Genomic DNA, 13712 nt, shown 5'->3' on the forward strand with positions numbered 1-13712 from the left:
CACAATGCTGGATACTTATACTACTTAGAATACTTTGCATTATTGTAATATTTTTTTCGAGTACTTATTTATTTCCCTAGGTAGAGGATAGAGAGGGAGGCAAAATCACTTCACACATTACACGATTTTGGCTGGAGTCAGTCTTCTAATAATGCGGCTTGACGGAAAGTGAACCTTAGTCTTAACTTTTGAATCCTTGTAAAGATTTACTCCAAGTACATCATAACTCGATGATGAACGCTAAGACATGAATCATGGAAATGACTAGGCGAAGTCACCTTTGTTCACACCGTGAGGCAGGGTGCACTATTGAATTCACGTTTATGTATACTACGTTTATGTTCGATAACGCTTTAATTAAAGTAAAAGGGTAAAGTCTGCATATGAGCTACGGGGCCCACCCATAAGGCCTACGCTTATCTCAGCTTTCTGTAGCATGAAGCGACTGAGTCAGTTTTCTACTACCCCCTGGATTTGTATGCTAGTCCATCCCAGGGTTACAACCAGCATTAAATTCACCGGTACCCATTTGTAAGCCTGGGTAGAGAGAGAGGCACTGTGAGATTAGTGTCTTGTCCAAGAACACAACATAGTGTCTTCGGCCTGGATTCGAATGTGCACTGCCCACCCCTGAGGCGAGCGCACAAACATGAGGCCACCGAGCCACCCACAGAAAAATATTTCATCTCAAGGGTCAACCCGATCGAAGTGCAAGGACCTCGCCTTGAGAGCACTGCCTCCTTGATCACAGTACCTAAGTGCGATGAAGCTAATGATGAGGCCACCGGGCCTCCGCAAAGTACTTACCATTTTCGTCAACTTCCTCATATTTATAACCGAACTCAAAAGACTTCTTGAACATTTGCTGATGGGTGTACAATGGGAAAAATGGTACAATGACGTCGTGCCTGTTGTGGCCAATGGGTGCGTCGAGGAGAGAAAGAACAGAGGCGTCTTTGTTGTACTTGCGGAGCCACTTTTCATAGATGCGATCCACGAAAGAATGATGCAGAAGAAAAATTGGATCATTGGCAGATGGGGGTACGTCTCCCATGATTCCCCCAATAAAGATGTGAACCTGGTTGTGCAAGGTGTGGACGTTGGGCAAACGATATCCAGTTTTGGTACTGGCGTAGCCTTCGAGGATGTTTGCGAAATTGCAGCTCGACTCTTTGCTGTAAGGCGGTAGGGCGAAGGTTTCAAAGCGGAGAGCAAAATTGACTTCATCTTTGCTTGGAAAAGTCATTGTGTATCCTTGGGTCTTGGCTTTTATTTCCCTTTCCTTCTTCGTCGAACGCTCCAGCCTGGGCTGCCGATTTGTAGGATCACACATTAACAACAGGTTATTGGTTTGTTCTGCAGTGCAAATGACGTACCAATCTTTAAAATATTTGCCTTTCACCACGCCGTTTTCTTGTTGTGTCACGCCAAGTAAATCTTCAGAGCAAATGCTAGGGTCACACTCATCTTTACTTAAGGTCCAATCCCAGAAAGGAAGAGAAAAATTGTCATCACCGGCAATTTCCTGCAAAGTTCTCTCCCAAGCAAGCAGGTACAGTCGATGCCACGAAGGAAATCCCTGGCCGTCATGTGCAAAGTCAATGTCTGCATCCGTTTTGTTGTTTGGATGAATTGTATCACGTGCTGCGTAATAATGCATCCACACGAAAAAGTCATAGTTGGTGACGTTGTGAAACAAGGACGCGGGGTCTCCACCAGCCTGCACGGTCCTGTAGATCACTTTGTAAGGAGTCAAAGTCACCACATAATCACTTTCAAAGTACTTGGACATGTTGATGTATCTCATGTAGCGATCCTTCTCCTCGGCTGACAATCTGGCAAAATTCTTCCTCGTCAGGATCTTCTTTTGGTTGCAGTTGTTACCATAGTAACCAAACTCGCACTTGCTGCAGTCATAACCAGCGAAGTTTGATTGGCATTTGCAGGTTTTGTTGTAGAGGGCATTTGGCCAGTCGTGACGATCGTCCTCCAGCTGGAATGCCTTGTAATGACTGTAGGTAAAATTCCATTCACGAATCGTCAACTCCTGGCACGTGCCTCTGTTGCCATCGCTACCACAAGGCGCACTGAAGCCCTTTGGGATCGGACAGCACTCTTTGCTCTTCAAGCTGTCGAGCGTGACGCAAACTTTAGGAAACTGGCCTTCTATCAAGGGTAAACTGACAGCAAAAAAATAAGGCAAAAGCCAAGTGAAAGCGATTCTTTGACTCATCTTGACCTTCCTAAAAGCAATAAAAGCGAGGATCGTTTATTTCCAAGGAAATTGTAAATTACCAGGAAACACAAAGATGCACACAAAGAGTCTATTTGTCAGGAAAACTGAAATATATTGCATATCATGCGTATTTTGTGGGTACTAAATTATACTGCAATCAATGAGCTCATTCAAATCTCCTGCGGTAAATACTTTTTCTTGCGATCTCGACGAACTCAAGAAAAAATAGAGGGTCCAGGCTAACGCAAGATTTTTGACTAACGTGAGATGCAGCGTTACACGAGCCATCCAAGAGAGCAAGTCAACCTCGAGTCGCGAGTCAACCACGAATCAAGTCAATTTTTCTTTTTTTTTTTTTTTTTAATTTTTTCCCGAAAAATGTAAAGATTGTTGGAAATAAAATATGTGAATATAGGTTGTCTTAGCAGTAAACAACGTTAACAGGACATTTAATAACAGGCTCACCTCGATCGCCGCTCGCGCTATCTTGTAGTCTTAAGCAACATATTTCCCAGAGGAACCTGGGATCGTTGGATTTCGTGCTCAGTCCCACAAACACCTGGTGTCGTTATGGGAGGGTAAGTGACGTAGTATCCCGGCTTTCCAAAAAACCTGCATCTATGTTCCAGATGTATTAATTTACTAGCAAGCATTTTTACTTATTTCTTACGAAAGTGACCGCTTGGAGACCTTCGTCTGTATTTGCACAAGCTATACTTGTGTTTGGTGCAATTTCGATCACGCCAATTCCAACGTACTGCCCTTGGATACTTTGACATAGCAAATAACGTGACTTTGCCCCCATGCACGTTTGCCATAGTCTGGGAGAGTGAGCACCGAACAACGAGCAACGAATGGGTTAAATCATCGCTACCGAACATTGTTACGAGTAACATGCAATCCTACGTCACTAAAATTGTCGATGATTACATCTCATCAGATATTGATAACGTTCAAAGATCTCTTGCAGAAAGTATCAATTTTGATGCTGCTGAAATCAGAGATCGACTTGGTGACTCACAAAAAAAGTTGAAAACGTTTATAGCTTCAAATCATTCCAAGTTTACCACTCTGAATCAATAGCTATCTGAACTCGTGAAAAAGATAACTGATTTCGAAGATAATGACGGACTTTCTCAACAAGTTGATGACTTGGAACAATACACAAGAAGAACGAGTGTCAGAATTTATGGCATTGCACAAAAAAGTAAGGGGATGGTCTAACTTTTGAATGTTTAGTAATAAAAACCTAAGACTTTCGCAGACAAATAACGTCACAAAGGTTTGTATATTGATGTGGATAACGTATACAAATGTGGTCACGTGACTTGTTACGGCTACAAAACTCAAAATAAAAAAAGGCAACAGTTTATGCTTCAATTTATTTCATTTCGCTACTATTACATTAATCAAAATGCTAAAAGAAAACGAGCCGTGCTTGGTCTTTGATAAATATGTCTTCAGTTCTGGAAATATACGGCATTTTGTACTAGTGCCCGTTCCCCTTTAGAAAGTGATTTGTTTTATCGGACATTTATTTAAAATTATCTGGAAATGTCCAAGCACAGAATTGATGTACCCAATAGTGTTAACATCATTAAGGTAGATCCAGCCACCAGAAAATGATAAAACGTGTTGCCGTTTAGCTGAGATTTTTGTGCTAAAAATAACTTTGACATGTCACGTGATAATCTAACATCCTATATAGCAGTTAAGGTTTCAAATCTTATTGCTGTTAACGATGTCCCAAAGTCATTTCGTGTTATATGAAATGGCTCAATAGTTAGACCACCCCCTCGCTTATTTTCATAAAATAGATCTGAGCCCAGGCCTTAATTCACCTGAGGAGCCAGAGGAAAATACTGATGACCTAGCCATTGATTTCTTTAAATCTGAACTTGATTTTGATGTTGCCTCAAATGATACTAGTAGGTCTCACCGAGTGGATAAGAAATCTGCTGTGAAACCTAGACCTATCATTCTGCGCTTTACCAAACACAATTCTAAAGTTGCGGTATTATCTGGTCGTCGCGTGCTTAAAGATCGTAAACGCCCATACAATATCCAATATTAGTTCTAACTGGTTATTTTGTCCCCTTCATTTAATGCCTGATTCTGTTAAAAATCCATGCTCCATATGTAAATTTAGAGTTCATAATATCCATAAGGCTATATTCTGTGACATTTGCCACTTGTGGACACATATGAAATGTACCTCACTTTCTCTCTCTGAGTATAATGATCTGACCAATTCTGATTATGACGGGTTTTGCACTAATTGCCTGGCTGACATGTTTCCTTTTGATCATTTTGAAAATGATACTGATTTTCTACTTGCTCTGTTAGATTTTCAATCCTCTTTAAACCTTGACAGCTCTATCATGGAATCCAAATTTTCAATCCATTTCTAGAAGAACCTGACACTTACCAACTTCTTCATAATTCTGATGTTGACCCAGACCTCAATTTGCTCACTTGAAATTCAAAGTTATTATTCCGTTGTACTTATTTTAGCATCAGACAGTTTAGTAATATGTTCCCTGACATTTCCAATTCTAAATGCTTCTCATTATTCCATTTGCATATACGCAGCTTGAAAAAGCACTCGGTTGACTTACAAGAATACTTATCCACCCTTAATACATCTTTTTCAGCTATTGGTTTATCTAAAATTTGGCCTATATAATATTACTGGCTACAATTTCATCTTTTAACCCCAGACCCACTGGATCTGGAGGTGGTGCAGGCATATTTATTTATGATGCCTATGAATTGGAGCAGATACGATCTAGGGGAGTCCCATAACAATGCATGTCCATGAATCTGTCTTTGTTGAGATTCTCCAATCAAACAATAATATGGCTGCTTGCCTCCCAGCATCCAAATAGAAACTTTTAATGATGACGTTAAACAAGTCCTCAAAAAAATTGGCTTTGAGAACAAATTATGCTTCCTTCGTGGGAACTTTGATATCAATGTTCTTAGTGCAGACTCACATAACCCTACTAGTGAATTCATTGTCCTTATGTACTCTAATGGTTTCTATCCCGTTATCTCTAAACCTACCAGGATCGCTTCTCATTCTGCCACTTTAATAGGTAACATTTATTCCTAATGATCTCGACAATGACAAATTCAGTGGTATCCTTTGGTCAGACATTTCTGACCACTTACCAATATTCCAAATTACCAACTCTCCTCTTAAACTTGGAATCAAACCCCTGCTTCTGCCTAAGCATCAAATAACTACTCGCAACATGGAATCTTTTCGTTGCCACCTTGCCTCTGCCAACTGCGATTTCACATAAACGTCTTCACCAACTGAAGCATATAAATCTCTTTCATGGATTCCATTTATTCTATCCATGATAATGGCTTTCCAGTTAAGATTGCTAAAGCAAAAAAACGTTCATCAACCAAACGTAACCTTGGTTTAGCTCAGGGCTCCTAAACTCCTGCTGCAGGAAATATTCTCTCTATAGGGAATTCTGTAATAACCCAACACCTACTAACAAAGCTGCATATTCTAAATTTCGTAACAAATACAACTATATAATTAAATTATGTAGGAAAAAGTACTACCATGACAAATTAACATCTGCACGCTCATCATTAAAACAAACCTGGTCTACAAGTAAAAGCGTGGTCTCCTCGAAATCTCATTATTCTAGACCCTACACTAATATGAAAGACAACAGAGGTAATATTGTTAATAGCCCTCAACAGTTACTAGTAAGTTTACCAAATTCTTTACTAACATTGGTCCCTGGCTAGCTGCCAAAATTTCCCACGTTTCTGTTGACCACAAATCATATCTGAAAGGTTCTTTTGCGGATAGTTTCTTCACCTTGTATCGTTCTTTGAGGTATGGTCTCGAGAGAGACAGAGGATTTTAAGCAGCACTCGTGCGTGTGTCTCTTTTACTCGACTAGTTGACAACCGATAGGCACCCGTCAGGGTTCAAATTACATAAGGTTAATAACTATGTGATAAATGTGTAACTGATTATATGATAACGTCACATCTCCCGTTCCATAGGGAAGAAAGGAAGAAAGAAATAAGGATAATAGCAAATAACTAAATGTCACTGTCCTATTAATGCATCTGTACTAATCAGGTATCGGTCGATGTCTCTATCCGGTATAGCGTTTACTGAAGTCACTGGAAGCGTACAGCTGGCCTTACAACTCTTCCGCTCCTGGTGACGACTGGTGTACCTAGTGGCTTTGCATGTTCCTGTTTTTCTTCCCTTGGTGTAACTGGGCAGGTCCCAGTGTTGTCCTTGTCAGGAAGGTTCTTGCGCACTTCCTCTGGCAGTTTAGTTTGTTTAGTAGTCTGTGGTTCTGACGTTTTCACCGGATCCGATGGTTGTCGCTTAGATGGAGGTGGAGGTGGTCCGTCAACCTCTGGCTTCATTGGTTTCTGCGGAATACTCTCCCATCTTCTAAACGTACTTCGTACGATCGTATGTCAACTTGTCTTTCAACTTCTGCTTTTGTCTAAGCCTTTCTGTTGCCTAGACTCTTGGGTGGCGCAATGCGCACTGTGTCACCTGGATGGAGTCCTTGCAATTCTTTGGTACCACGGTTGTAGTAAAAGGTCTGTTTGGCTTTCTGCTCTTTGAGTTTCTGCTCGATGTTGTCAGGTATCTTGGGCTTGAGCGACTGTGTTGATGTTGGGAAGAGGGTTTTGGTTCGACGTCCAAAGATCCTCTGAGCTGGTGATGCGTTGATGGATTCTGATGGCGTGTTCCGCCAATCAAGAAGTACCAGGTAAGGATCACTACGGGTTTCAAAGGCATTCCTCATCAGCTTTTGTGCGGTGTTCACGGCATTCTCTACCGTACCGTTGGACTGCGGGTGGGCAGGTGAGCTCGTCAAGTGATCAAATGAGTAAGCGCGTGCAAACTCTTGGAACTCGGCAGATGAAAATGGTGGACCGTTGTCTGAGATGACTTGATCAGGGATCCCATGTCTTGCGAAGTGAGCTTTGACTTTACCAATAACTTCCTTTCCCGTTTTGGATGATAGCTTGTCAATTTCAAAGTAATTAGAGTAGATGATCGACAGTCATCACTACAAACGTCACAAAAAGATAAGAATGACAGAATTCCATTCACCCTCACTTTCCACCCTCATAATCACGCAGTCAAAAGTATCATTCTTAATAAATTTAAATTACTCCAAAATGATCCCGAGACTGGTAGACTCTTTTCGCACCCTCCACTTATTTCATTCAAACGCGACAAAAGCGTAGGCAACCTTTTAGTTAGAAGCGCGCTCAAAACTAACCAGCAACCGGGTACTTTCAAATGCGCGCGCTCACGATGCAAAACTTGTCTTTTCATTGTTAACACTAGCAAGATATCGGGACCTGAGCAATCTGTTAAGATCACCGATCGTTTCACATGTACCTCCGCAAATGTCATTTATTGCATAACCTGTACGTTATGCAATACATTATACATTAGCGAGACAGGTAGACGACTAGGTGACCGATTCCGCGAACACTTTCGCGATGTTGATAAGAATGACAAGGATGCATCTAAGCCAGTCGGTCGTCATTTTAATCTCCCTAACCACTCCAAAAAACACATGGCTATCCACGGCCTTTCCCTACATCTAGATACGACGGAAAGCCGCAAGAATCTGGAACAAAACTTCTTCTTTCAAATCGGCACCTTTAATCCTCAAGGTATTGACGAACGCTTTTCATTTACTAATATATTCCTATTTTTCACGTTCCCATGTTACCACCAATAGCGTAGCTGCTACTCTACGATAAAAACTACACGTAACTCACAATTCCTTGGTTCGCTCTGACGAGGGGCGAACGCGCGAAACGTCAGCTTTTAGAATCTCTGTACGGTGGCCAAGTTACATTATCAACTCCGTTGATAAAACCAAATTTACCGACCCAGCACCGCAGTTTCTTTAGAAACTACCCCCTTCATTCAATTAGAGTAGTAGTCCAGCGTGACAAGGAAATCTCTGTTTTCAAGTTGGAACAAGTCCATTGCCACCATCTCCCAAGGGCGGGACGGGATCGAATGGCTGATAATAGGTTCTTTGCCTTGTTCTCGTTGGTAATTGTTAAAAGTTTCTAGTCTTCTACATCTTTGTTCATGCCAGGCCAGTAAATGACCTCTCTGGCTCTTCGTAAACATCCCTGAATGCCTATGTGACTGGAGTAGAGTTTCACCAACATGCTGTCTCTCAGAGCGGAGGGGACAACAAGTCTTTCTCCTTTAAAAATGAGGCCGTTCTGTAAGGTGAGCTCGTCTCTAAATGGGAAGTAGTCATGGATGCATACTGCAACTTCCGATTTCTACGGAGGCCAGCCTTGTCGGATGGCTGCCTTCAGCTCTCGCAGGATGGAGTCTGCTTCTGTTTCTGCTTGCATCTGAGTTTGTGTAGTTTCTGAGATAGGCAAATATTGTGCCATGTTGATGACTTCGACGTTTCTTTCAGTTTCACCTCTTAGCGTTTTAGAAGCTGTCATTTCTGTTTCAGAGGTCACTCTGTAAGCTCTGCTTAGTGTGTCGGCCAGAACCTTTTCAGTACCTTTCTTGTAGGTAACATCCAGGTCAAACTTCTGTAGTCTTAACAGCATGCGTTGCAGTCGTTTAGGAGCACTAATCAACCTTTTCTTGAATATGCTCTCGAGGGGCTTGTGGTCAGTTTGGACCTTGACTTATCGGCCGTAGACGCACTGCTCGAATCTTTCGACGGCAAACACGATGGTTAGCATTTCTTTTTCAATTTGAGCGTAGTGTGATTCCGTCTCTGTCATGGAGCGAGATGCATAGGCCACTGGCTGGACATCCTGCAGGAAACATGCACCTAGCCCTCTGTCTGATGCGTCGCACTGGATCGCGGCACTCGCTTTAGGATCAAAGAACTTGAGGACGAGGGCCTCGGAGATCATTTTCTTAATGGCGGTTAAACTTTGTTCATGAGCGGCGTCCCATTGGAAATGCACATCTTCCTTGAGAAGGTCTCTAAGAGGGACTGTCAGTTCTGACAGGTTTGTCGCAAACCGTTGTAAATAGTTAAGCATTCCAAGCAACCTCTTAACGTCTTGTTTGCAGGTTGGTGATGGCATTTCGTTGATCCCTTGGATCTTGGCTGGATCTGATTTCAAGCCGTCGGCCGAGATGATGTGGTCCATAAATTCGACTTCTTTACAACGAAGCTTTAGCTTTTCCTTGTTAAGTCTTATGCCTTTGTCGCGGGATCGTTGCAGTAGGGCTTTGAGCTTTCTGTCATGGTCGTCCATCGCGTCCCTTTCGGTATTCCCGACACCGTAGACCAGGGTGTCGTCGAAGATCAGCATGACACCGTTAAGACCTTGAAAGGCGTTGTCAAGCTTTCTTTGGAACTCTTCCGGCGCTGGAGAAATTCCAAATGGCATCCGGGTCCAGCGATACCGGCCCCAGGGGGTCCCAAAGGTGGTGAGCATACTGCTTTCGTCATCGAGTTGTACATGCCAAAAGCCGTTCTTAGCATCAACCACGGAGAACACTTGCGCATTGGTTAGTTGAGCAAGGAGGTCGTCGAGTAGAGGTACGGGGTAGCGGTTTCCCTTGAGGACTTTGTTAAGCGGCTTCGGGTCGATACAGAGACGTATCTTGCCATTTCTTCTTGTAGCGACTACCATAGAGGATACCCAATCCGTAGGTACCTCTACAGGGACTAGTATTCCTTTCTTTACACGTCGGTGTAGTTCTTCCTTTAGTGTTTCTTTAAGAGCAAACGGACTTTGCGTACGGACAGGACTACTGGAGGGACTGGCTTGTCTACTTCTAAGTGGAGTTCTTCTTGGAGCTGTCCGTTATGATGTCACGGTGTACAAGAGGGCTATCAACCGACATTATGTTGTCGGTGTTAACAGTGACGAGCTGGAACTGTTGAATTGCTTGTGCCCCTAATATGGGCATATGGCCCTCTTTCACAACTACAAATTCCAGGGTTAGGGCTTCGTCATTCTTTGGATTGACAGTTTCAAAGCTAGCCGTTCTAACGCTTTCAAGGTGGTTTTGTTGAACATTTGCAGCGTTTTCAGTCGTGTTGTTTAGCCTGTCAAGGGCTGGATCGTTAGCAATTTGCTTGTATTCATTGACAGGTAAAATGTTGACCGTTGCACCACAGTCGAGTTGGAATCTAACATAGTGATTTATAAGGCGCATTGACGCAAAGATCTTACACGGGCAATTATCTTCCCTGGTTGCGTCTATTGACTCGATATAAAGGAAATAATCATCATCCGAATCTACGGACAGTTCGTCGACTTCATGTACAGCGGGCTTAGTTTGCCTTCCTGGGCACACCGAGGAACCCGAGAAGGGATTTAGAGTACCACAATCTTTGCATGATTTGTTCCATGCTACACACAGTTCTTTCTTTCTCGCGTGAGACGTCATACAAAATTTACACTTTATCAGCGGGGGATTCAGGGTGTTGTGTCCCTGGCCGGAGCCTTTATTTCGTGGGACTGGTGTGTTTCCCCGTGGGTGTCCTGTGGTTCGCTGCGGGTATCCAGTGGCTCGCTGTGCGTGACGGGTGGTTTGCATAGCATTGATTTCATCACTGGTGATATCTCTAAAATTCGTTGGTTCTGCAGATATTAATGCATTTCTCTAGAGATAATTTTGGCTCAGCAAGCAGTTTTTTCTTGTACTGTTGTCTGAAAGTCCTAAAACAATTCTATCTCGTAGTAGGCTGTCTTTCAGCTCGCCAAAATTACACGTCTTCACCAAAGAACGTAAGGAGGTCAAGTATGTATCAAATGACTCACCTTGTTGTTGGTCGCGCTTATTGAAAACATACCGTTCATAGATTTCGTTGGTCTCACCGACGCAATATTCTTCTAGGAGCTCTAGAACTTTGTCGATATCGGTCTTCTCATCCTCTGAGGCGGATGTCAAGCACGTCAGGCCCGATACATGTCAACAGCGTGGCCACTCGAAGGTCTTTGCCTTGAATTTGGAGTCTTGAGGCGATCTCGTAATTTGTCCACAAGCGTTTGAACCTTTTCCAGTTGGCACTGAGGTTGCCACAGAGTTCGAGTTTAGGCGGTAGAGGTATTGTTGGAGGTATAATGTGAGTCACGGGGTTCGAAGCTCCCGATGAAAGAGACGTTGGGGGCTTGTCGTGGGACAGCTTCAGGCTACAAAGTTTGCGACAACCGGACAGCCATGCACGGTTTGACAGTGGTATAGGGTATGGGGGTACAAGCCCATTTTAATCATTTACTAAACCCAACCTCATACTACTTTCCACATGATGGCTAACCAATTAGGTGAATTAACTGACGAATTATCAGGTAAAGCAATCACTCAATTTGTTTCAACAGTACCGTACGGTTATTAACAAACAAAAGTTATGACGTCACAGCACAGCTGTGCCGGCCTAAAACAATCTGGATGACAAACTTAACTTTTAAAACAATCTTATTAACATGCTAATAAGTCCGATGAATCAGACTAAGGTAAAGTCCCTAGGGTATGACATCATAGAGTTCCTGTTTTACCGAGAATGTGAATATTTAAACACATTTTATGCATCACCTCTTCACAAAATGATTTCACAAAGTTGAAAAGTTTCACTGAAAAATTTCACAATTGTGAAGTAAAAATATGAAGTTTGTGATTGGTAAAAAATCACGGGAAAGTGTCGTGATGTCACGCAACTAATGTTTGATATTATAATGTCCGTATGCGTAACTGATTACCCCGTCTTCTAAAATATATCTTTTGTCGTCGAAACAACTGAGTGATACTTTATTTATTTAATAACTTCCTAGTTCATGATTTTGACTTCTTATTGTTTTCATCTTATGGTACATCTGTTTGTTTTCGAATAGTGTTTGTTTATAATTTTCATGCCTGATATTATTTTTGATGATATTCTTCTTGAATCCCTTGGCAGTCTTCTTGGCCTTTCTGTGATTGGTATACCTGCCGCCTCATCTTTGAATTTACCAATTACTTTTTTATTTGTCTTGTCAAAATATGGAGAATCTTGTGAATAATCACTGTTTTCAAATCTATTTTTATCTTTCCAGAAGTCTGAGTAGACATCATCAGCTTCAATTTCATAGGTCAAGCTGTCTGTGTCTGTGAATAATAATTTCGCTTCGCTACCGTATTTTTGTTTGATATAATTATAATGAAAATCATACATTAATGTCTTGCTCAGATCCAAGATGCACATACCCACATATGCCGGCCTGTTTAGGGTAAGTGTTTCTTTTATCTTATGCACTGCCACTATAATTTCATTGAATATCTTACTGCTAACATATGTTGGTTTAGCAGCCATTTTCAATAGTTTTTTTTCATCACTTACTAATCTGACATCTACTCGTTTTCTGATGTTTTCCATTGTTTTTCCGAATACACTGTTGTTCATAAGCTTGAAGAAGTCTTTCTCAAAAGCATTCTTTGCATCTGTTCTCTTCTGTGTATTGAAATCGATATACTGTTTTAACCACTGATTAAACTCTAGTACTCGATGGATTTTAGTCAATTTTAAACCAATATCAGTGAATAATTGTAGGTTTCTATAATGGAGCACGTATTTTTCTTTGTTGCTTAATGTTGGTATCAATTTATGAACTAAACCAGTTGATATTTTATATTTCTTCGCGATGTTTTTACAATACGCAGACAACATATTTTCAGTTACGTTAACCTTTTCCGGTCCCAGTGGGTAGTCATTATGAAGGTCATGTAGTTCTTCTGGATATGCTAGGTCGACTTCTAGTATTAAACCTTTATTACTATCTTCTTTATACTTGGCTAAGTCTATCTTATCAATCTGGTTTTTAGTCATCCATTTGAAACCACCAGTTGGTAAATATTGACTCACTGCCCAACCATACAGATTATTCGCGTCTAGATACATGATATACTTTGAGGGCGCCTTCTTATTGTATGTTTTCATGTATTTATTATTTGACTTTCCGTATCGATTAGCAATATATGATATACCAACTCGCATACCCTTTTCAATAAATTGAAACATGTCAATGTCAACCATAAGCTCTAATTTAATGTCAGTCATCTTCAACATCGCATCCCATGACAAACCTGGAGATGTAAAATAATGACAAGGGTCTTGTAGTATTCTAAACAAGTTTTCCTGAAGTTTTCAAAGACATCAGCTAATAGAAGGATGTCAGATTTAAGATATAACACTGATATAAATCATGGTATTCTCTCATTGTTTTAAGTTTAAATGTATCTCATACATTTTGAGCATGTTTATAATCTTCATCTGTGATATGCTCATCATTCATAATACTAAGAAGTCCTCTTTTGTTGGCAGCTTTTCATCAAACGTATTGAATGAATCCATATAGTCATAGGGGTAGACTCCCTTTTGTGACATTATATTAATTAAATCAAGCTTTTTACCTTTGAATTTTTGAGAGGTATATTTCAATGATTCTTTTGGTAGATTACTGACAAGTT

At 41.3% G+C, this 13712-nt stretch overlaps 1 protein-coding gene across 1 annotated transcript in view; it reads right to left on the bottom strand.

The window, feature by feature from the left end:
* The window catches only part of LOC138027442 (tyrosinase-like), a 4117-nt gene extending 1865 nt beyond the window's left edge, over positions 1-2252 (bottom strand). Inside the window, exon 1 of the mRNA XM_068875029.1 lies at positions 808-2252. Within this exon, the coding sequence (XP_068731130.1) occupies positions 808-2233 (1426 nt within the window). The 5' untranslated portion in view covers positions 2234-2252. The remainder of the gene's footprint in view (positions 1-807) is intronic.
* Positions 2253-13712: the final 11460 nt, after the last annotated feature.

Source organism: Montipora capricornis, chromosome 1 (genome assembly GCF_036669925.1).
Source record: "Montipora capricornis isolate CH-2021 chromosome 1, ASM3666992v2, whole genome shotgun sequence".
Lineage (NCBI taxonomy): Eukaryota > Metazoa > Cnidaria > Anthozoa > Scleractinia > Acroporidae > Montipora > Montipora capricornis.